Source organism: Pleuronectes platessa, chromosome 15, assembly GCF_947347685.1.
Source record: "Pleuronectes platessa chromosome 15, fPlePla1.1, whole genome shotgun sequence".
In the NCBI taxonomy this organism is placed as follows: Eukaryota; Metazoa; Chordata; class Actinopteri; order Pleuronectiformes; family Pleuronectidae; genus Pleuronectes; species Pleuronectes platessa.
In genome coordinates, this window is record NC_070640.1 from 23,168,176 (window position 1) to 23,194,434 (window position 26,259).

Sequence of the window (26,259 nt, forward strand, 5' to 3'; positions counted from 1 at the left end):
TGTTGACTCCTTAACCCAAAGAGTTAGACTTGTAGCAGACAGCCACCATATCTACTCAATAACAAAAGAGAGAAAACAAAAAGCTCCAGCAACACCAGCTGTAGCTTCTTCAGTCGACTTTGCAAGGTGTGAAAAGTAATGTATGCAGAAACCTGTAGTAATTGACAAATGGGAGCCATGTAGGGCTGCTCGATTAATAGAAAATGTTATCGTGATTTTATTATGGGGTCAAACGATCTCCAAACTACTATAATAGAGTTGAAACAATTATTTGCGTTTCAACTTCGGATTCGAAGGATCCGACGACGAGCAGCTCCACACAATGTAGAGGCCGCCCCGCGTCCAGTCTCTAGCGCGCTGCCGCCTGGCTGTTCACACCGAACCCACATTTCTCCCCGCCGGTCAGCCCGCGATCGGAGTTCGGGGGTAAATAATGATGGTCCTCATAGCCCACACCCCCCTCTCTTTCTCTCTCTGTCTGTGTGCTTGTAGTGGGGGGGCAGATGGGGACATTTACCGGAACCGGAAATGACTGGTACTTCCGGCTACAGTCATTTAAAGAATAAAGCATAGACTTCAGAATAAGGGCACATATTAATAATCGTTTGAATAATCGTGATTTCGATATTGTCCAAAATAATCGTGATTATGATTTTTTCCATAAATCGAGCAGCCCTAGAGCCATGTTTAACGATGTTGATCTCCTCACAGATCACAGCTCGGACACACTCGTGTTGTATTACACTTCAATTCCCAGATACCTGCTTCAACAATTAAGATAGCACAAATGAAAGCTCTGACTTTTAAATGCAACTCGTTATGAATGCAGGCTTCTTGGCTCGTTAAGTGAAGCTTTGACTCAGGGGAACATAAATAGCAACTAACACTCGATTTCCTTCTGTCTCTATGAAAGAATACGAGAATAAATCCTCTGATCATAAACAATGTGACGAACCTGATTTTGTTCCCACTTGCAGAGGACTCGCTTGTCCTTGCATAATGCTTCACACAGTGTTAAATGTCCTCTGCATTAATCCTGTCATTCAAAGTGCTTCCACAACATTTACATCCATCCAATTATCCTAATTAATTAGTCCAATTACAACAGGGCCAGTTTATTTTCCTGTGAACAATTACGTTGTAATGATGATCTGGAAAACAGGTAATGATGGGTAATAAGTGAAGTGAGAAATCCACCAGGGGTCAAACAAAGTCAAAGATGGGGCGATAAACACAGAGGGGTGACGGGAAAACAGAGTGAGGCAGAGAGAAGGATGGTGGGAAAAAAAATTTAACAGGAAGCACGGGAAATATGATACATCTATGGAGGAAATACAGAGTAGGTAATGCACTTATTTAAAGAAAAGCAAGTCACCTGATGAGGAGACAAGTTTCCAGCTGATTGAAGGCTCTGGTTTACCGCTGGCTTGGCACATAAGGGTGACGTTGGAGCCTTCATTCACCACAAGATCTCTTGACAGGTTGATGATTTTCGGTGGTACTGAAAGAAAATGAAAAAAAAAAAAACAGGTGAATCTAATGCTTGGAGTTTGACAGACATGACAGGTTAGAAATTCAAACAACGAATAAGATTATCTCCACATCGGTTAAAAAGTGTTAGATTTCTTGGACAGATAATTAGCAACAACACTAATAGAAATATGCATATCAAGTTATTTTCATATGTTCATATCCTCATGGTAGATTATATATTGTACTGCAGGCATGGCATCTCTTATATCCACTGAGTAACAAGTGCAATGCAATTGTCTTTGCTAGTTTCAGACTGACAAAGTTGTGTGTAGATGTAAGCACACCTGGCTTAATGGGAATAGGAGCTGGCACTCTGATCTATTTATGACATATAACACCAAAACACATAAATAATTGGGAGACAAGATGCAACCCTTTGAGCAATGCGTCTGGGGACTTTTTCATGAAGCTGAGATGCACAGACCTAATCGTGCATGCACCATGTGTGTTGGATCATGAGCTTCATTTGATCCTCTGCTTCTAGTAACATTTGGTCATTTGATTTGACATCTGTCTTCATTTGATATCACTGCTGATGTCATATCTGATTTTTATCATGTTTGAATGATTTGTACTTATACTTTACATGTTGTAATTTAGAATTATTTTAATTGTTTTCAGGAGGAACCGTGTATGAGAGTTTTAGAGGGGGTGTGATTCATATTTTGGTGGTGTGTAAAACTTTGTACAGTGAGAAACAAGTGTTCTTTTGTGAGAAAATCCCCGCCCCACCCCACACTGACATATGCAAAGCAGTTTCTGATGAATAATGGAAGCACCTGACCAGAGCAGTTGTTCCTGAACATAAATAAATGTGCTACAGTTACAACAGAGCAGATACAAAATACAACAAAAGATTTAAATCACAAAAACTTAGTAACCTCTTATGCAGCACAGAAACCCATAAAGGGAAATTATGTTTATTTGGGAATTGAATGGTTGTCATGTGTAATTCACTCGCGACAGAAGGTGGTGATTGTCTAAGGACAAGTAAAGATGTGTTACTGAGCTTTGAATGCAGCAGGCACAGAGAGAGTGAGATACAGTGTTTTCTTTCCTGCCTTATTCCGGTGGAAATGAACTCCATGAATGGTTAACCAGCACTGCTTGTCATTCATGACTGGCTACCATGAAGCTCAGTGGTTTGCACAGACTTTCGAGGGAGCAGGGGTGAAAAAAAGGGGCACGTCTACCACATGCAGACGTGTGTGGATTAGGTCACCAGAGAATGGATAAGACGTTTGGAGCAGAGTACAATCCACGGAGTTACAGTAACCTTGCTGAGTGTCCCAAGATGGCTTGCTGCTTGCTCATTGTGGGAAATGTTGGGTAACTTCACCATACTATAAAAAGTACTTTGAGATAATGGGTATTATTTTGTGTTTCCGCACTATAACTAAGGATTGTGTGACTAGGCACAAGGTAACGTTTGTAATAAAGGGCAACGGTGACTTTAAAAAATAGTCAAACAGAGCTAACAGAGGTAACTACACAAGGAGCTTCGTGAGTACAATAAACATGAAACACCTAGGTGGTGTAATTATGTCTACACACACCCGGCTATTGTATAAAATCATTGTGAGATTGACCAGCATCTGGGCTTGTTAACGACAGAGGTATCTCATCCTCTCATCCTTAAACAGAGGCAGCAGTGAGACAGACCAGGGCATCTGACAGCAGTGACTCTGTTTGGGTCCTGAGCCGTGGCAGCCTTTATTTACTGGTAAATAGTCTAAACTGCACATTGCACTGTTATATTGCACATTGCACAACTATAATGCTGCTCTAACTCTGCTCCAGCCACAGCATCACACACCCTTTATCTTTCTTACTTTAAAACCCATGACTTACACAATATCTCTTCAAGGAGCTCCTCAAATTGTGTGAAAATATTCTCTCTTAAACTTCTCAAACTTACTGCAGATTTCATGAGAGAGAGATGATGAACCAGTTTAATGTCCTAGTTTACCTGCTGCTGCTGCATCTTAACACCTCGGAAGAAAATACTGCAGCAGTAATTTTATAACCCCACACGCATTTGTGTATGTGTATAATGATGAACTGTTCTCAGAACAATGGAAGCAGAGTCAAACACAGTATGACAAGCACACTGGTCTGTAGCTAGCTGTAGTCAGTCAACATTCAGAAATAAAGGTTTGATCTACAAATTTCAAAAGCAAAAAAAAAAAAAAGGCCTTTTGTGAATTTGTGAATATAACTTGGTCACATGAAATAAAAAAAACAATAAATATAAAGTTTGGGAATCAAACTGGCTTCCAGAAACAATTGACTGTCACCACAAGTGGGCAGTAAATTACAAATTTAGACCCTTGATGGGACAGAATGTTGTCCCAAGAGAGACCTAGACTTTGTCATTGTCTAATTGTTGACCATCTTTAGCTTGAACAATTCAATCACTGTTTGCCTTGTTGGCCCTGACAGCACACAACTGATGAGGAACCTGATCTGTGATTCTGTTTAGTTTCTACAACTAAACACAACAAATCAGTGCTCACCTTGACTACACACTACAATCGACTAATCAAGTCACAAACCTTGGCTTTGTCATGGGCTCTGACATAAATGTTACAAGCCACATAATTACAAAATCTCCCTAACGCGAGCGTGACATAATGTCTGTCTAAAAAATATACAGATCAGCAGGTGAGAGTTTTGTGACAGTGTCTTTACAGGTTTTAGTGAAAATCAACCAGTAAGCTGCAGCTCATCCAGAGGCTTCACTAACACTAAGAAATTAGAGCACATCATGCTGGTTCTTAAGTCACTGCACCAGCTCCATCTGTGTCAAAGGATTTTAAAATCCTATTACTAGCATATGAAGCACTAAATGGTCTCTGACCCAAATACAACTCTGATCTGCTTGTTAGTTGTGATGCATCCAGACCCCTCAAGTCATCTGGGACAACTTTAATCTTCTCAGAATCAAAGCTAAGCAAAATGAGGCAGCTTTCTGTTTCTCTAATCCCACCAATTGAAGAATCCGCCTGAATATTTAAGGTCTGATAAAACGGACAGCTCATTTACATCATAGAATTGACCAATCTTATGATTACCTTCCCTGTCATTGCTATTGTCTTTTAGAAACTTTTAAAAAAAAATTCATGTGCATATTGTCTCATGTTTCTGTAAACCACATCTGAACATTGTTATGTGAACTCTGCATTGGGATGCTTTTTCATGGAAGCTATTTTACAAGAACCACTGTTAAAAAAAATTATATAATCTTTTTTTCCAAAATTACTATGTATTAAATCACAATGTGAAACCAGTGTTTATGGCAAACAGAGTTGCTCCTGGTCACAGTGGCTCTCCGGTCGGCAACATGACTTGTCTGGTTTTCTCAGCAGCACACAGCAGTGAGAGATTGGCTGGTGAACACACCAGATATTTCCCAGGAGTTGGTACAGACCAAAATTTCCGCTAGCCAGAGGCAAACTCCAAATGAATCATCATGCTGCGCTGTAACTGCTACCAGTTTGTCATATCAACTTAAATGGTGATAATGTATATATGTGTGTTGTGGTTGTAGCCTGCTATACTATACCCCCAACTTAGCTATTTCCATTTTTTCTGTAGTTATAACTCAGTAGGAATTAGTTTAATAATCAAAATCACGATTATTCAAACGATTATTAATATGTGCCCTTATTCTGAAGTCTGTGCTTTATTCTTTAAATGACTGTAGCCAGAAGTACCATTCACTTCCAGTTCCGGTTAATGTCCCCATATGTCCCCCCACTACAAGCACACAGACAGAAAGAGAGGGGTGTGTGTGTGTGGGGGGGCTATGAGGACCATCATTATTTACCCCCGAACCCCGACATTGAACGGGTTACATACAACAACAAGCAAAGAATCGCGGGTCCGGTGTGAACAGCCAGGCGGCAGCGCGCTAGAGAATGGACGCGGCGCGGCCGCTACATTGTGTGGTGCTGCTAGTGTTCACATACAAGAAAACTTTTTCTGCCCTTTTTGTCAATCGAATGGGGCTGCCCTCCCTCTGCCAGTTAGAGTGAATACATATTTTTCTTTAGATGCACACATCACTGACCTGAACTCATAGTCCGTTAAGATATCTGACGTGGATTTCGCACCTGTTACACTCATCTGTTGTTGGAAGTCGCGCTCGCGCAAGATACCGGAAGATGTTGTTCTCATAATGCGCGGGACTAGAACGATTATTCATTAGGCTTGGATTTTTATTCGAATGAATTCTTAATGACGAATAATTGAATATTCGATTATTCATTACCAGCCCTAGTTAGTTGTTATAATTTGGTGTTGTAACTAGATGTCTAAAGATTAACACTGTGCATAGATTGATTTTTAAACTGGGGGAATTTTTTGTAGACTCTTGTACTTATCCATGCTTCATTATCCTGCGAGCTGTGTGTTTTTTTTCCACCCCTGTCTGTGTATGTGTGTGAGTGTGTGCATGCCAGCAGAATAACTCAACAATGCATGTAGAGATTTTCACCAAACTTGGTGTGAATGGTATTAGGGAGTGTATCTCCAGATGATAAACCTTTGGAGCTAATCGGTCAGGTTTGTTGGGTGGGGGAAGGCACCACCTGTAGTAAAGAACTAAACGTGCACAGTGAAACTGAGTCCTGCCCAACTGCAGAAGATGGTAAAATTCTTCATGTCCAGCGGCCATCAATTCCAGCAGGATTTATCCTATTGCAGCTGAGCAATCTGACTGTGACAGAAATTCTGTGTGTTTGTGGAGAGAGAGAGAGAGAGAGAGAGAGAGATTTAGTTAGCAGCACTAGCGATAGGATGTTCACCTACACATACAAATGCTCTTTCTGCACACAGTACTCTCGTGCTCTACTTGTTTTAAAAGGAACATCACACCATTCCCCATATGAATTGTTTGCTAGCAAGGCTATAAGTTTTAAGGTGTTTACATTTTCTCTTTCTTGGTTTAAGATAAGATAAAACTTTACTGATCCCACACCGGGGAAATCCCCTTGTTACAGCAGCAGACAAGTTGGAATGAGGTAGACAAGATAAAAAATTACAAAAGAGGTCCACAGAATAAAAAAGAGAAAAAAATAGAATATGTACACAATATAAACATTTCTCTTCAGAAAAAATATTGTTTCTACAATAAATAGCTATTTCAGTAAAGTTCAGTCGTACAGGATGATTGCACGAGAATGTCAAAAAATGGTGATTCAAGAGCTTACTATTCTTTTTAGCTTCATAGCTTCTTAAGAACAACTTGTTTGCCGTGATAGTATAGCTTTAATTAGCATAAGCAAGAGTACTGTGAGCTCTGCCTGATAACATTTTCATTGAGGTTATGTCATTGTCTCAGCCAGTTTGGTAATTTGAAGACATGTGATGCTGCCTAGTGGGAGGAGAGATTCAGAAGATCATCAACCACATGCCTACTCTGACCAGGTATATTAGTCATGACTATGACTAATATACCTGGCTAATACATGACTAACCCAACACCATCTACATGTATTTAATTTAATCTTTTAAATGAAACATTAAAATTATTTTAAAAAGAAGACCACATTTTCAACTCTACTTTCACTGTACATATGGCACTATAGTGGTATTTAAAGGCATATGGTTATGGAGATTTGACTGCAATATTATGAACAGAAAACAGGATGCTTGCAAAATCTTCAGGGTGTCGAGAAAAATTTCAGATGTTAATGGTAAGAGACAAATCCTGCTCATGGCAATAGATTTCTACTGCTGTATTCATATTATTGAGTAAGTTTTCCCATGATAAAAAAATCTCTGTCAATGTCATCTTAATGTCACATTGTACAGGACACAGATTAGGCTTTGTGAACTATATCTAGAACCATACTGTCGCCCATGGAATCCTATTCAGAGTGTGTGAACAATATTTTCATAGCACATATCATTATGTTGATGATAAGAATGCTCTATAGATCTGAAAATCTTGATTCCTTCAAACAAACACAGAGAATCTCTGAATCTGGTGAGATAACTGCACCTGTTCCCAAAAGTCACTTGACAGAGGATTACTCCTCCACTATAGTTCATTGATTCAAAATCTTAAAGCGGGTTGAGTTGTGTTGTGCTTGCACTTACTGCTTTAAAAAATCCTGTTTTAAGATAACAAATAATTGAAAATTTGAAAGTTATTTCGATTGACAATTCCAAACTGTATTTGAACTATCTCCTTGAAACACCATACAGCAATTTTAATGCAGTTCAGAGAAAATTGCTTCTGAACAAGAAAATGATACATAGTACAGAGCACTGTTCAGGGCAGATTTAGCAGCTCCTATGAGAGCACATATCCAAGCCGAAGACAGATGTTCATAATCAGAAGTTTTAAACTGTTGTGTTGTGATGCCCTTTCTATCTTTATGGATCATTAAAAAGTCACAGAAAGTGATTCTCTGAAAAACCTACATTGATTGACGGACAAAGTAAGACTGAGTTTGTACCATCATATTGCACCTGCAAAAAGTATCAAATAATAGTGATTATATGTTACTTTTCAGCATTGAATCAATTGGAAGCAATATCCATGATCAATATTTAAAATTGATACAATCATCATCAATATGATATGGCCAATGATACAATGCATAAGTGAATACATATACACATACAACTAGAACTGGTGCCATTTCTGTGTTTATATTTCTACCTACTTTTTTCCAGATTCATCTAAAGGTCACCGTAGTTTTTACCTTTGACAACTAAAACATAATCACTCTATCTTTCAGTACCAGTGACAACTGATCAAAAGTTGAAGAAACTCCCTCAAGCAGTCTTGAGATATCACTTTAAAAAGGTTAAAAATACTTTATTTGAAGCCACTGAGATCTTGACCTTTGACCACTGAAATCCAATGAATTTATCAGTTGGTCCTAATTTATCAGTTGGTCCTAGTGTCAGATGTAATGAAATTTCCAAGGGACAGGCCTAAAATGTCACATTTGACTTCCAGGAGCAAAAATGGAATCAGTCCATCTTTCAGTCCAAGTGAAAGTTTGTTCAAAATTTGAAGACAATCCCCCAAGCTGATGTTAACAAATCATGTTCAAGAAAAACATAAACATACTTTGTGAAGCCCCTGTGGCCTTGACCTTTGACCTTGTGCTACCAAAATGAAATCCAAACTCACACAAATGTTTGTGCCAAATCTGAAAGAATTGCCCTCTGGCTGATCCCAGTGGAGGCTTAACAAACACAGACAATGGAGTTTCTTACAGTAATAAAATAAATGATTATATTTATTTCATTAAATTTGTGTAAATTTGATCAGCGGTACATTTTCTTGCGCATGTATTTATTACTTTCTATTTGTATATAGATCTTAGTTGATTAATAAATGTCAATTTCCCAAATTGTACTAATAAAAATACTAAAATAAGCTCTGCATCAACTATCAACAATGAGGCTTCATAAAGAAATACTTGACTGTCTTTTGACTTCATTATGTAAATAGCGAAAAGCCCTAATTTTACTTATCCATCAATATGTTAATGATGTTTGTGTCAAAGTCCCTCAGTTCCTGTCTTAACCTTCTTGTTTTGAAAACAGACTACATGTCCTTTCTGTGATTATGTGAATTTATATTGTTACTACACTGCACATTTGACCTCTATGACATCAATGTAGTGTTTGACATACTGTGGAACTGAGCTGGGCGTTGTAACCCTCTACCCAGCAACGCTCCCCCCAGCAAATCCTGCATCCACCCCAGGGTCCCAAAAAGGTCCAATGGAAGGTGCCCAGGAGGCATCCCAATTAAACCCCAACTGGCTCCTTTCAATACAAAGTAGCAGCATATTATCTACCACCCTTTTCTCTATCTATCTCTAAGGCTGAGCACAGACCTATTTTATTCCAGATGTAATGCTTCCCTTCTCTTCTCAAAGCCTGTGGCCATAGGTGAGGGTTGGAACGTAGATCAACTGGTAAATTGAAAGCTTTTCCTTCTGGCTCAGTTCTTCTTCACCACAAATGCTCAGTATAACACTTCCATTAATGCTGATGCCACACCTCTCACCTGTTAACATCCTTGCTCCATCCTCCCCTCACTCCTGTACAAGACCCAAAGATACAGCACCAGCCCCCCCCAAAAAAACTTCACTGTGCCACATCACTTAAGAACATGTTGCAGACCAAACATAATCCCACTCAGGAGGATCAGTTTACATGCTTGCTTGAGCAGATCATGTTGAACAGCTACTTTTACTGAAATTACTCTAATGCAGAGAAGAGAGAAGACGTTACAATTCAATGAATGATGTCCTTATCGTACTTCTTTACCTTTATTGGCACATGCTGTATAAATGATAGCTGTGTTACTTGGTGTGTTAATTATCACAATCAACCACCGCTCATATTATAAAACAACATCTGAATGTGTGAGACAAAAAAACATCTGAAGATTCAGGTGATGACTGAGTACAATGACAATGTTTTATTGAATATTTTTCATAGAAAACTCACTTATTAAAGCTTGTTCTCGATGATGATTGTTTTCGTTATTTTATCTATCTTTGACAGATCTGTCCAGGCAATCTTTTTATCATTGCCATTTCAAAGTAACAAGGACAGATCTCTATTTTAACATTTCAGGATGATCAACTTGAAGCGTATCAACAGGGTCATCACTGCCATTTCTCTTGTTTTAGCTTTTCCTCAGACTTGTTTGTTACACAAAATCTCCATGTGTAATAGATTGGATGTCAGCTTGATCCCTGTTTACCCTTCCTCAATGACAAAGGCATACAGCAATTGTGTCAGTGTTGCTTCTACTTATCTGTGGAACCAGAGGCCAAGGCAGAACTCTGTTCATGAAATAAAAACAATGTTTCAGATTTATAGAATACAAACTATCAGGTTTTAAAATGTGTATACATTTTGGCAGGAATATTTCTAATTACAATAAAATCTCTGTTTGTAAAAAAAAGTGGAATTATAACACCTGTACCTGCCGCCGGTGTTGATGGTTTCAAGTCAAATGTGTCCAACAAAATACAAAGACATAACAGATGTAACATGTGCTTCCATGCTTGGAAAAGAAAATGTATCCAAAAATCAAATCAAGCTAATTTGCAGCATTGTTTCCTCAAAGCGAGACAGTTTGGGGCTTTTGATTTTCTCAGGGTACTTGTACTTCCTTCCGCAGTCCAAAGACATTTCGACTGGGCTTAGGTTAATTGGAGACTCTAAATTGACAGTAATTGTGAATTTTCAGTGTGATTGTTGTTTTTTATTTGGCAACCTCTCTAGGGTGTAACCCCTGAGGGCTGCAGCCCTCCACCACCCTTAAAGGATACGTGGCACAGAAAACGGACAGATGGAAGACTGACAAACGTGTGTATGCAGATGCAGGCTGTGCTAAATGCTTTGAAGCCAAACCTATTTTGCCATTTTCCTTTGCATCTTTATTTTCTTTAGTGTTAGTGGGCAATGAGTTTTCCAAATCCTTTCCTATCTGCTTCTTAATGTTTGTGCACAGACAACTCTTTGTGTGAATATGTGTTGCTGAGCCATCAGATTGGTTTTGTGTGGCCCCAATCTCACCTAAAGCATGTCAAATTTCCTTTTAATAGAGGTGATACCTCTCATCGTCTCGGAGAAAGTACTGCATTGCTTCAAAAACTGCCCCAAGTCATCTAGCAGGCTGTATTTTAAAAACATATTTCATCCACCATACGGATTGTAGAATCTTATTTTCAATAGTGTTTTCAGTTCATTGAAATCCCAATGTAGGAGTATTTCTAGAAAACAAACATGTTGATGTACAATTGTGTTTCATTAATAAGTGTCTGCATGTAAATAGACATAGGAGAGTCTCAGAATTAGTTAATGTTCTTGTCTTTTACTTTGATTTGGGGAATCAATTTTAGGACAATAATGCTTTTGAATAACAGGATTATGTTTGTAATTTAGTGAATTTGCATGAAAATGTATCATACAAATTATATGTATTACTCCACAGACCAGGACTATCTTCAACAACCTAGCTACTAATCTAAAGGGTTATAAAAAAAGACTGGTATATTGTATATGTCTGTATTATAATTGTCTTACCTGTGCTTCAGGTTATGATCAGGTGGCCTGCGTAGAGGCTGCATAGTTTTGTTTGCCAGTGATGTTACTTAACCACTGGTGACTGTTTCAATCTAATGCCTATAATTACAGCACACGATTGTACATAAATAAATAGATAATAATAAATGAATAAACTATGTATACAATCCTCCGGAAGACCTCTGTTTGTAATGTTTATAATTTTTTATCTTTTCAGAGACAACAAGACATTCTAAAAAGGATTTCACACTTCTTGACATACTTACTAATAATTTGGAGTTTTGCAGTCATTGTGAGTTTATACTACTCAACTGACTGGTAGCATGGGGTCTCACGCTACATGATCTTTCACCAGGAAAATTGGTCCCCAAACATTGTTACCCTGTCCCTCACACCCATGATTTCCCAGATTACAGATATGTGCAGGGGGCACCTGACCACTACATGTACCTTAGCTCTAATTGGCTGTAGTTTTCACAAACTTCAACTAGTAGGTTGGAAATCAGATCAGTCTCTGACGAGTCGGCAGCCCTCACACACCATGTTTGACAGGATTTGGCTAAAATCTGGTCACTTCCATCTACAAAACATTTATAAAATCAAATTGGCTCTACCTCTCTATGATGAGTTCAGAGGTATCAGAGTTATACCACTTGAGGTTTGCAGCAAGTCTGTAGCAGACCCTGACCTCCGACCTCCTACAGAGGGGGTGAACTAAACAGGCTTTTCCCTATAGGGGGTGATGGAACATTACACATTTACAGTATAGTTGAAGTCTATAGAGTTAACATGGATCAGGGTTTGTCCAGACATCAGTGTGAACTCTTTGCTTCCATTTTTCAGCAGCAGAATTAATGAGCATGCTGTGGCTGAGACGAAAAGAGGATTCATCAGTGGACAAAAACATATCTCTCATGATTTCACACTGCATCTAGTGCAAATTCTCCTAAATTAACGTAGGAATGTGTCACTTTCAACAATGGCTGGCTCATACTCTCAGACACACTCATGAAGTTTCATGAAACTGTAACACTTTGAATTAATAATGTGTTTCAGCAAAGGAAAACAATATTAAGGCTTTTCATTTACGGGAACTATCTACCAGTCTAGTAAAAATGTATCTGGATAATTGTGATATACTGTTATTTTACTAGAAATTAAAAAGTGCACATGATTTAAGAGACATGCACACTCGTCACAAGGTGAAAAAAACAAAAAAGATGGATTTGTTTCAAATGTGTTTTTAAACAGTATATACTAGTCTCAGATTGCACACATTTTATAAAACTATTTAAGCTTGTGTATATTTGGTTGACATTAAAAAGTGGAATGTATAATAATGTAAGATCATGTGAGGGAAGTGTGCATGCAGGCAAAACATCCAGCATCTGATTTTACAGACAAGAAACCAACAGACATCAGTTTATCGTCAGTGCAATCTAAGGAGATGATCTGTAACAGAGCCTGAAAATGAAAGTGACCTTAATCGTAGCTTGTCTATGGAGGCAAAACAATGATGGTCTATGAAACACAATGGGAAATACACTTGCATGAATGCTCTGACCTGCTGTTACTGTCACTGGGATATATCTTGTGGATGCTGTTATATGTACCAAACTTAATGGGTAGCAGAGCAATTTCAGAGAGTAAAACCTATATCTGCCATTGCCAGTGGGGTTTTATTCCATGGATAAACTCAAATGGATGTTTAATGTTGACTTGCATAAAGATCTAGGGACTAATTATCTGATGCTGCCGTTTGACATCAGCTCAAACCACATCCAACACCCTGGGGTGCCGACCCCTTCACCAAACTTGACATTGTTGTTCTTCATATGAAGCCAGTTTCGCAGGTATTTTAATTACAGCAGTCGATTAATTGACACTCTTCAACAGCAAAAAAAAACTGCAGCAACATAATTATTGCTTAAAATGACGATTCATACATAAATACAGTGATTTTGTTAGAGTCTGAATTTGAAGATAATTAAATCCCCCTGCATACACAGTGCTTCACAATAACAACAACCAAATGACAATGACTGGGAATTACCACTTAACTAATGACACCAGATGCCAGTTACAGTATGTTGACAAAGTTTATTACCAGCTCCTCATTTGCATGTTTAAATTATATGTCAAGGAATTTTTAAAAGAATTGAAATGGAAAAATATGTAAAACTTTGATGCATTCCCTCTTACTTTATTTATTCAATAGAATGGCAGCTGAATGACTAGACTCAAACCACAAATGTCTGATAAATTACTGCAAATAATGACATGACATTATTCCAGGTTAAATATATGAATTCACAGTTCAAGTGCCACCATCCACACTCCTATTCAGTGAGGTTTTCCTAGCCTAATATTGATGAAAACATTTCGTCAGCTTCCTTTAAGAACTTACAGGACTTGAGAGATAAACTATAAAGATCAAGTCCTGAAACCTACAACAAAGGAAATTAAATGCATATCATGCATACATTTACCTAAGGAAAGAGCTGAATCCTTGTTGTTCTAGAAAGATCGAAAATGGTCTAAAGTGATATGTTGCCCTTAGAAGTGGGGATAAGTAAGTGGATGTTGTTCACAAGCAAACTGTCTTTATTTAGCATCAGAGGTGTTTTCAACATTCTAATTCTTTATTTAGCATCAGAGGTGGATTCAACATTAAAATCCACCTTTTTAAATAAAGAAAAGTGCTCAGTATCGTGTGCAGCACAAGAAACAACGAGATGTGAAAAAAGAGAGCTGCAGGAGATAAAGTAGAGAATAGTTGCCAGGCATCGTCAAGGTAAAGAGAACAAAACCCTCACTGAGCAGCTTGATGTTCATGTGACTAAAGCTATTTATATTATTGAGACGTTCAAGATCCACATGACAGAGTCAGTCCTGAAAAGAAGGACGGGTAGAATGGTGAGAAAAGAACCAAGAAAATCTTCAAAAAAGACTCAAGGTGACCTCCAAGATCAAGGTACAACAGTGTCTAGTAACATCATACACTGCTTTCTGAATCAAAGTGGGCTCCATGGAAGAGGACCCGATCGAGGAGCCACAAGCCACAGTGCTTCTGGGAGAATATCGTTTTGACAAATGAAAAAAAAAAAAAAAAGAGAGATCTTTATAATAAATTCACATGTTTCTTAGTCCACTAAGAAACATGTTATGTTAAAGGGCTACACATGGCACAGGGAGCCCGAAATGTTTGCAGCGCCGTAATGGAATCAGAAGAAAAATGTTCTGAAGGAAATCATATTGGGCAGCATTAGAGATGTCTGTCTTCACGAAGAGTGTGGATGATAAGAAAGCATTGGACAGTTCTTAAGTGGCTGATATGCGTCCTGATATTAATGCAGAGGACGCCATCAAACCTTCATAGAACAGTTTGCCCAGAAAATGGACCAATGCAGTAAAGAATTCCTACAACTCCCTCTCTCACAAACAATATGCAATATTCAGCAAACTGTGTAGAACATTAAACCCAGAGACACACACAGCAAAAGATTTGACACAATTGTTAATTAATTGTAATTATCTTGAATCTAGAAGCTGACGAGTGTCATCAAAAGCCCCAATATTTTTGTCCATGCCATATATTATACCTTGAAAATCCAAATGTCAGGTTTATAAAACATGATAGATGGTATAGAAATGACAATTACTTGAGTCAGATTCAACGTGCTTTTTATTTATTTTAATGCAACCAACACTGGATACAACTTCTGTATATTTAAAAAAAAATTACTTGCGAGTAGAAGAAAGACTTCAGTACTTCAAGGCTTTGTAGGAGTATTATTAACACTATTAGACGGTATTTAGCCTTACAACACTGTTAGTAGCCTCCTCTAATGAAGAGAAAGGTTGAGCCGCAGGTCAAAGCTTAGTTTTGACCAGCAGTGACCCCAGTGTCTGCACCAGCCAGTCTCGCTCTTCAGCGAAGCACTCGGAGCCTTCAGACGTGAGCCTCTATGCCCTGCATCTCTACGAGGACACTATTACTAGTCCACACATCATTTTATCCATGGCACCTTACCATATGGTATTCCCCCATGAACCTCCTCTAACGTAGTCAATGAAGAACGCACTCCACTCCCTCTCCTTGAGCAAGGCATTTACCCTCTAATTGCTCCAGTGGAGCAATGAATGAAGAGATGAGATTCCAGAAAGACAGCCTGTCTTTCCTCTCGGGTTTGTTCACTTATGCCCTCATGTGCTGGTGCTCAGGAACAACAGTCATCAATCATGCAGTGGAAATCATGTGATATGAAACCTTACTGTATAGAATATACATGTGCATAAATAGATCACTACCTCAGTGGGATCAGAGGATGTTTTATTAGACAATGTGCCCAGCTGAGACTGAATTAAAACCAACATTTTGTTAAATGTATTACAACTGGTATTGGGGATGTTAGCAGCAGAAGGAGAGAAGCGGATGAGTTACCTTGGACGAGGACATGCACTGAGGTGGTTCTTGGTCGACTGCTTGTCTGGACTGCGCATACATACTGCCCCTCATCCGTCATATCCACGTTTTCAATCTTGATGGTAAACTCCTCTTGATTAAGGGTCACCAGACTCACCCGGGGATCCACAGACCATTTGTCTTCCCCAGCGTACAGTATACTCGACCGGTTAAGCCATGCTGTGTGTGTGACAACGTCCCCCTGTGCACACCTGTGAAGGAAAGTAAATAATGTTGAAAGTTGGTACATATAGACGTGACAGAAATGTACATTGAATATACATTATAGAAACAGGCAAAGTAAAATATTCAAATGTTTTTCAAACATAATATTTACTATAACTCCTCCATTATATATGCACACTTTACCCCGCAGTTTATTAGGAACACCTAGCTTAACATAATGCAGTCGAAAAGCAGTCCTGCAGTAAATCATCTTTCATGGAGGATGTAATGTTCTGTTTGTGTTGAAATTCTCAGATCGGTGTTGACTAGAATGCATGAACATTTCAGGGGCTGAAGCTTCTGGTGCAGTTGAAACTTATTGTGTTAAACAGACAGGTGTTACTTTGATTCAGTCCTGCTCATTTATATGGTGGGGGTGATTTAAATAGCACTAAAGGTTTCCTATTCAAGTGACAGCTGGGTGGACACAAGGACTCTTTATTATTCATCGCATCCTCCTGAGTGATTTATTTCTTTTCTGTTCGCCGAGGGTGGACACTCATCGCACTGATGAGCAAACCTTCAACCAGATAGGAGAAACTAATTAGTGAAACCAATGGATGAAGTGTTTGGTTTTCCACTGCACATGATTTCCACTGCTGCTCTAAAACTTCACCTGCACTTAGAAAGGCCAAAGGTATGACAGAGGGCAGTGTAGAGAATTGGCCCTGGGTCATTTTCACCTCCCACAGCCTAGGGACATTATCAGATACCTCACCACCATTACTTTTTTAAAGACATTATATATCACTGGTAGCAAAACTGTACCTCTGTGGGTTTTTTATAAAAAGGAGGAACATTCAATGCACATAGATATTAGGCTATACAGCATTACAAAGGGAATACTAATGACATTTGAGCATTTATCAGTCATGTTAACGTCTTGCTTGAAATGTTTCAGTGAGGACAGTAAACAGGTACACTCAACAATTATGGCTCTCGATCAGTCATCTGTTGTTTTTTTTGTTCATCTGCCCACACACATGTTCCAAACTAAGTGAGACAATGAGCTGAAACTGTGCTGCTATGCTCTGCTGCATCACAACATATTGGTTTCAGCAGTCACAGAATGCAGCTTTTACTTCACGAGCTGGGTCACAGATCTTTGACTGATTCCACAGAGCAACACAGCTGCTATATGTTATTTTCCCAAAAATCTTTAGATTCCACTGAGAATGTACCACCAGGGCAGCAGGAAGAAAAGCTTATATATCAAATATAATACAAAAAAAAGCATAACTTACAAGCGAGTTTGCCAGTAGAGGAAGAAATTCATACTTTGTACAACTGTGTACTTTTTAGCTGCCAAGTGGTGTTTATCATCTGGGTTTATGTAACCTTCGGTAGGCTAATCTACCAGTGGGCAGAAGCACACGGGATTTCTACACCTAAACAGTTTAGAGTGGTGGCAATGTAAGATCAACGCTCTGGAGCTGAAAGACTCTCAGCTCCATTTACGCTGTCGCAGCTTTTGTTACAACATCAGTCACTTCCACTTCAGCAGCCGCAGTAGGGTCAATGGCATCCTAGGGGCATTTGTGGTGCTATGGTGGGGAAAGAGGACAGAAGTTGTGGGTCTGTGTAAGCGTGTGTGAAGCCAATACACAGGGGCAATGGCTTTCAGATAAAATGGATCAAAGTGCTTGCAATATGGTAAGGTTATCAATATTCTATGATAAAGTCAATTCAATGTGGTGTTTTCATTTTTTTTATGTCAACAGTAAATTCATTTCTGAGCTGTAAATGTATTTAGCAGAGCAGCCACACTGATACATGTTTAGCTTTATAAATAAAACCAACAACAGCAGGGGTGCTTTCCCTGTAACTTTACTTTCAAATTAAAATTATACCTCTGACATGTCTGAAAGACCTGATATGTAATGATGATTTTAAGGTCACCTGCAGACTTTTAAGGACAAATGCCTGCATTTACAAATTGAAGGATGGAACATTTCTTGGAGGAGATCCAACAAACAGGCTCTTTGGTGAGTGGCCTATCTACTCTGTCAGCCTCTGTGTCCTTCTTAGGCCATTACCTGAAGAGACGTGTTTTCATAACATAAAAGAGAAACCATCTTGGATTCTTGTGGAAGCACATGTCATTTCCCCACCTTTGTGCTAAAACACAGGAAACAGGAGCCAATTAAACACAACAACTCAAGAGTTCTCAATTTCGAGCTTAACAAAAATTGTGTTTACCTTAATTCTTCAAATGTATTAACGTGTTATTATTATAATCGCCGTTGTGCGTGACATTGTTAGATCTGGCTTATAAGAAAACAGCCTCACTTTTTACACTTCCAAAGAAAACAGTTAACCAGCTTTAAAAAAATACTACAATTGTAAAGGATTGTTTTTTCCCAAAAGTTGTATGTGTAAATATAACTTGATAAAATCCATTTTGAAGAAACTTAATTAATTTGTATAAGCAATTTGAGTTTTCGGTTGGTAAACCTTTTTCTTTTTTTTTTCAGTGTAGTGCAGAATGGATCGTAACATCCCTCAGGTTCGGTAGCTATGAGCGCATGGACCATACAACAGTGTTTACCAACTGAAAATACGGCTTCTCATGAAATGATCGCTCCGCTGAAGTTCTAACCTGAGTAGAACCTGGAATGAAAGTCAATTTCAGTATTACATTTTATTATGAGTTTAACAGTTTTCATTTTCTTACAGGCACAGCACAATAAATGAAGTTCATGCAACTCTTCTTTATTGAGTTTCTTCCCACTTTATTCAAATGGGCCACAGTAAAATATGCCAAGTGTTTTAGTGTTTTTTTTGTATGCCAAGCACACAAACAATTTACTTTGACTCATCATTATGTTTAGAGGCTCTGCGTTTGCAAAGTCTTTTACAAAGTCAGTCCAACCTATTATATATATTTTATAGTATATTCTACAGTGTGGGGAGATGTGCCCTTGAGTGCTTTAACACCTGCAGAGATGTGAAAGTGCACTGCAACGTTTTAGTATATTGAGACGCCACAGTCGACTGTGGTTTCAATCCGAGAGCTCAGTGAAACACTGGTTTCCATGTTGGACTCTTACACAGCCACAAAGTCAGGATTTCAGCTGTCTCTCTGCAGCCGACAGACTGTGAGCACTTTGCTGCATGAATGCTTTAATGGACTGTGTAGGCCATGGGGTTTCGTTACTTTACGGACATGTTTCATGATGTAACATATGGCCATTGCATTTATTGCATTTACTTATCATTCATTATTCATGGCAACACAGCTGTTTAAGTGAAGAGGCAATGGTTTGTGTAAAGTTGGTCATGTTAGTTAGCGCTACGCGGTACAGAAAAAAAAGTTGCATAATGTCTATTGTGGCTCTGACTTTTAGACATTTTGCTCACTAATGTATGAAACGTGAAAAACATATATGAATGCACAAGGACTTCCACTCTCAGAGAAACTACTATGTTTCAACAAGTTTGAAAAAGGGCTGGTTAACAAATGATTGCTTTGGTGCTATGTGAAAATAGGTCTGTCAGTTAATTTGTCAGACATATGGACTTCTAGATTATCCAATATCACATCACATTGATATTCAAACTTACAGTATAGATGAATTTTATATAAAATAATATAATTTATTCTGTATTTTCTTTCGTTCCTCTTCTTCCTCCACACCAACCCTAACCCTTTTATTAGGAAGCAAATAAGTGCTCAGTTTGACCGTGGCAACTTTTCAAAATGTTATAGGTCTGCTAACAGCAGCACCACATTGAAGCCATATTCAAAAGACCATACTGTGAAGCATAAAATATCTCCTGAGGTCAACTCGTTCCAACCACTCAGATAGGTGCACATCTGACAAGAGATGCCGTGCAACGGAACCAGGGACAACCTTTAAATAAAGAAAATCAAGATTGTATGAATTTTAAAGAACTCCTGTTTACTCTCAGTCTTCAAAGTCAAGGCCATGGTCAGTGCCTCCTACAGAAATGCCGCCCTCAGGGGTTCCTGTTTAATTTGAGAGGGTCAGTGACACAGTTAAGGGTATTCTGGCACCGTGTTTACACCGTCTTCCAATTTCCAGTTCATGAGAAACTCTGTGCAGTCGTGTTGAGTGAGTGGGAGTGCTGCCTCTTTGAGCACGATGAAAGAGTACAAAACAAATCATTAAGATATAAAATTGCAGTTGCTGGTCTCCCAATGGTCATTAAATGAGGACGAAAGAGAGAGTAAAGGTACACTGCCTCTGGTTTGCAGTGCAATGTTAAAGTTTCTCAGTCTTTATATGCAGGAATTCTCATTGACATGTCTGTGGGGATTTTAATACTTATTCTTTTACCATCCAGTGTGATGGTAAAAGCAGGATTGACCCTCAATAAATATATATATATATATATATTCAAAATGTGTTGTTGTAGTGAAAAGAAAATCTGGTTTGAATCCTGGATGTTATAGAAACTATAAGCCTCACTAGCTTCATCCCCCAAGAGAGTAACAAGGAGGGATACATATTTAACATACCAGTTATTCTTTTTTATCACCTCTGCACAGATGGCAAAAAAAAGAAAAAAGGATATCTAAATACAATGTCTGTCTTATCAAAAGCGGGAGAGGAGGAAGGGAAGAAGAGATTTGTCAGATTGGGGCGATGAAAGTGCATCCGTAAGCAAACAGCTTCTCCTCTCTCCACCTCCCATGTTTTCTGACAGTAATGTGCAGAACATTAAAAATATATGATACTTGTTTCCCTGCAATTAGATGTCACCAGGGGAATATGTTTGCACTGTGGATCAGTTGAGCTAATATTTACTGCAATGTCATCAGTAGCTTTGCTTTCAGGAATACAACCTTCATCCCTGTCAACATTCTGTCACTGAAGAGATTAACATTACTTTCTAATGACTCACATGCACCTGAACTGGAGCTTCCTACAACATCTCCAGCAACAGTGAGCCTCCCCAGTCGGCAGCCATGTTGTTCGAGGCTTTTATTTAATGTCCCTATCAAAATCAACGGATGAAGCAACAACTGCACTTTCATAAAATCCCTAGCCCAATATGATGAAAACAGCTTAAATAGTTGCAGGACATTGCCCCACAAAAGGATACAAATAATTGTACTTCAACTACACATGTGGAAGATTGTGCAACGACACAACCAACCTGATATTCTTTCTGCTCGGCAGTTGTAACGAAGATTAATTAGAAGGAGGGCAATAACTGCTACCCTTGGCAATACTTTTGTGATCCATACATGATTCTTTAAGGGTTTGGCTCTTGTCAAGTCTCAATGTTGGATTGGTCCAGTAATGGGAATGTATATGTGTCTTCAAAAATTCCATAATATGATAGTTAAGTACAATGTGTGTGTATTTAGGGTCGAAAAGATTAGATTCCCGCTGAAAGAGAATTGAGAATAAATGTCCTACTGGTTCACAGCTAGCTTGTAGCCAACTTCTCAACCAACTAGGTAGATTCATAATCTAGTATTTATGTGTGAGCATTCATTCAGGACACAGGGAGACTTCTCATCTCACTCATCTTCATCAGTCCCAAGTGCTTCAAAATGTAAGGCTTTATTTATAGTAAAAACCAGCCTTGAACATAACACAACCATTATTTGACCTACAAAACATATTTTCTGTAGCAAGTCTGCTGCATTTTCCAGTCATCCGTCTTGCACACGTCTGACAGCTGCAATTTTATTTTAATCAGTCCAGCTGTCTACACTGGCACAACGGCTCTATATGTTTTTGAATATTTTTCTATAGATCTTTTGGTTTTTATAATACAAAACACACAGCTACACACCAGGGATACTAAATTATTAAAGATATCTAAAATGGATGTTGGGAGACACACAGTATGTTAGCTTTTTCCTCTCCTCAACGACACTAGTGTGATATTACAGTTCAATCATGTCAGTCATGTGAGACGGGTGATATCTGTGCTGCTGATAAAAGGTTGTCATATTTCGCGGAGGAAATATATATATTATTCCTTCCTTAGGGAGTACGTTTTTTTAGGGCCACAATCTGCGATGGGATGTCTGATGTCCATTTCATTCAACTTTTGGCGTGATTGGCCAGTTGGGTCTTTATGCAATGACAGACAGGCCAAAAGGCATAACGCTGGATCCACTGGAAAGTAGTGCCCCAAGAATTCTACAAAGAGCATCAAAGCTACCTCGCCAAAAGCTACAATACACCTAGTGAAATGAGGTGTCCTCTACTGGATCGCGTTTAAAACAAAGGGATTCAAGATTGGCGTTAAACCTGTGGGGTTAAAACCTGTGAAGCTTGAAAGGGGTACGGCCAACATTTTAATCTTTATGCTTTAGGTCTCTTTTACATTGCACCTAAACACAGTGATTGTGTATAATGCTCTGAGCTCTTCCTAAATGCAGATGATATACAACCTAATACTGTGCATGAACCCTTATGTGTAGCCAAATCCTGTGCAGGCAAGATATAAATAGAGCAAGCCATGGTAACAATCCAATTCCTGCCTGAGACAAGATGGTGCTGTGCTTAATGAGACCATCCTGAGGTAAATTAACCCATGGGTCATCAGTGCAGCAGCATATTATGACCCATAATTTGTTTGTCGATCTAATTGTGATAGAAGCACAAAGAACTTCAGGTGTATAGTATAAAGACTGACAAAGAACTTATTTCTAAACCACAGTGTTTTTCTAGTACTTTCTGTGCCTACATTTATCCAAACTACATTCATTAAAACTATTGTTAGTATGAATAGAAAGTGTGCCTGATGTCCACTTATATGGCTTGTATCTGAGGGTCGATCGTCTAAACTTGAGCTCCTGTTTATCAGGAAGATGAACAGCACAGCTACTGTAAACTGTCAGCAGTTCTTCAACCTCCATTTGTATCTTTGTCTGAAAGGATGTTCCGTAATGCTTTTAAGATTTTTTAAATGACCAATAACCAAGACACTCTTGAAATCGGATGTTTACTACAGATGAACATCAAATGCCTTAATGTAAGACTAACGCCGGGTTCACACCGGACGCGAAAGCGACGCCGAAGCGCCGCGCCACGCCGCGGCTGCCTAGCGCCGTGAAGCGATCGTTTCGGCGTTGAGTCTATTTTTTTCGCGACAGGAAACACACTGAAAAATGATTTTAAACGATATTGATGACATATTTTATATGATATAAATTATCAAATATGCATCCCTTACTTTGTATTCACCTTCTGTTGTCCTGGAGTTTTAATTTTACCACTTTTACCAACCACATTATTACATGTCCCCCTCTGCCCATCCACTACAGCCACACAAGCAGTGATAAAGATGAAAAGAGAGAGAGAGAGGGGGGGCTACGTATTCTCCACATAGGCTTGAGTGGAGAATACGTAATTTACCCTCGACACCCGACATTTACCGGAGCTAACAGCGGAGAAGTTCTTCAACATGGATGACATAAATTAATAATTGAAGTGGAGAAGTAACTTGAGTTGTATGATTCTCGGCATATGTTGTATAAAGACAACACCAAAAAAGACACATGTTGGGACGCTGTTGCAGTTAATGTTGGAGCAACAAGTAAGTATATGCTTGAAAAAAATGATTAAATGCCGTTTTACTGTAGGCTGATAACAGCAGAAGTATGTGATATTAGTAGTAATGCGCGGCGCTTCGGCGTCGCTACCGCGTCCGGTGTGAACAGCCAAGCGCCGGCGCGCCAGGGATTAGCGCTTACGCCACGCTTCGGCGTCCGGTGTGAACCCGGCGTAACAAGGTAAAACGGGAGACTCACATAAGTTGCTCTGGGAGCTTAGTGTGGAAAGATGCACTCTGAGCAAAACTGGACACATACAGCTAGTACTAATGTTTATTTCTCTATAAACTATAAACTAATAACTCTCATCCAATTTAAAAGGAATGTGTGATATTTTTACTACCTTCAGTGGGGGTCCTTGATAATCTAACCTTACCAAACCTCAGAAGATAACATTTCTAGTTCAGTTACAGCATCCAGAAGAGTTTTTCCCCTTGGTTTGCAATTAAATGTGTTTTCAAAAAGGGAAAACGTGCAACACATTGTGAATAAGTGAGAAATCAAGTCCTGACAAAATCACTTCACATTCGTATTGTCTGACTTTGAAGTGAGGGTACCCCGCTGCTCTAATCTGAGCACTGAATGATTGTGAACCCTTTTCAGAACAATGGAGCTTTGAGAGGCATTAACTACCTATAAAATCTTAGGACGATTTTGAATTTGAACTGATCCCACTAAAATTAGTTGACCTATTAAGGGTTTATACAAAGATCTGGTTTGTTAAAATTTATTTTATTTTATTGCTTAACCTACTGGTTATAATTGGTCATAAGTAATGACAGAAAACCCTCGTTTATCATTATCCACACATAGTATAGAACAAGCGTCAATGCTATGAAATTACTGATTCTTGTGTAATTAAACATATAGACTAAATAAACATTAAAAACTGCTTCCATGATGCCAAGTAGGTTTCACAACAGACATTTATGTACTCATCACAACAAATGCCTAAATTATTGTCCCAATTCACCCCTGAGCCCTACCACTTGGCCTTAGCCCTTCGTTTTGCGCATGGCTGTGAAGGGGTAGTGTTGTCTATGACATGAAGGGGCTCTACATGCCCCCCCCTCCGTTTGGAGGGGGGGCACTCCCAGAGCAAGGGCAGTTCATGTCTAGCGGTAGGTCCTAGGAAGAGGATTTTAATTGTTTTTTAATTGTTTAGTCAACAGAGGTCATACAAATGTTCTGGCTTAAACTCAATCAATGTAATCAAGTGACGCAGATATCAGTGGAAATAGGTCAAGGAAATATGTAAATCTGAAAATAATCAAGTAATGTGTTGCGTATTGTGGCTGACACAGACAAAATCAGTTTTTTTTATATTTGTTTTTAATAAAACCACTACTATAAGTCTGTTGTCTCCAGGTTTGCGACCCTTTGCTATGAGTCACTATTCATGTTTTCCGTCTCTGTGTTGAACAAAGCGGAAAAACAAGCGCTGTCGTGACCTGATGCAAAAACAACCACTTGAGTCTCCTAATGTCCCGCCATAATCATAGTGATATATTAAGCCTCATCAGTTATGCTGATGGGGCTATTCATTAACCCAAACCATGCATTCATTAGGACACATTTCTGTGTCAACATGCTTGTCTCCACATAGTGGGCGGAATAAATCTGCGCTCTTAGGTAGGACTGTGATATTTTCACTACACTTTGATTTGGACTCCTCCCTTTATGACACAGAGATGCCTCCATGACACCAAAATGATGAATATTATGGGGAGATGAGAAGGTGAATGGACCAATAAATACTAAAACTGTTTATAGTGAAGAGTAATCACTTAACATCCAAGCCTGAAATCACATAAACCAGTTCATCTGGATAATCCGAAGTTCTATCTGAGCTAGTTCTTAGGACAGATCAAGTTATTATTGTAGGTCAATTCAACTTTCATGTAGATGTTTCCAATGAGAGTCTTAGTTCAGCTTTTAATTAATTAACAGACTCAAAATGTAAATAAACCCACTCACTGTTTCAATCACACTCTTGATCTTGTTCTGACATAAGGCACAGACATTGAAAATATAATAACATTTCCCGAAACCCTATTCTGTCCGACCAATTTTTAAATTACATTTTAATATACGTTTATTAACTATACTGACTCTGGACAGAAATTATATTATAGTCTGTGTTTATCAGTCATATTACTGCTGTCTTAGCTTCTCTGCATTGGCTCCTAAAATTCAGAAAATAATTCAAGATCCTGCTCCTCACATACAAATCCCTCAACAATCAAGCCCCTTCATATGTCAAAGAGTTCATAACACTGTATTGTCCCAATAGATCACTTATTAGGGGAATACAGCCTCTCTTGTGACTCCCAGAGCCTGTAAGAGTAGAACAGGAGATGGAGCCTTCAGCTCCCACTGTGGGTTCCGGAGGCAGACACCATCTCTACATATAAGT

At 38.8% G+C, this 26,259-nt stretch overlaps 1 protein-coding gene across 3 annotated transcripts in view; it reads right to left on the reverse strand.

The window, feature by feature from the left end:
• ntm (neurotrimin) overlaps positions 1–26,259 on the reverse strand; it is a 147,972-nt gene that overhangs the window by 22,797 nt on the left and 98,916 nt on the right. For all 3 annotated transcript variants that reach the window (XM_053442281.1, XM_053442280.1, XM_053442279.1), the window contains 2 exons: positions 16,055–16,287; positions 1,376–1,501 (listed from right to left, as the gene is read on the reverse strand). In XM_053442281.1, the coding sequence (XP_053298256.1) occupies positions 1,376–1,501; positions 16,055–16,287 (359 nt within the window). The remainder of the gene's footprint in view (positions 1–1,375; positions 1,502–16,054; positions 16,288–26,259) is intronic.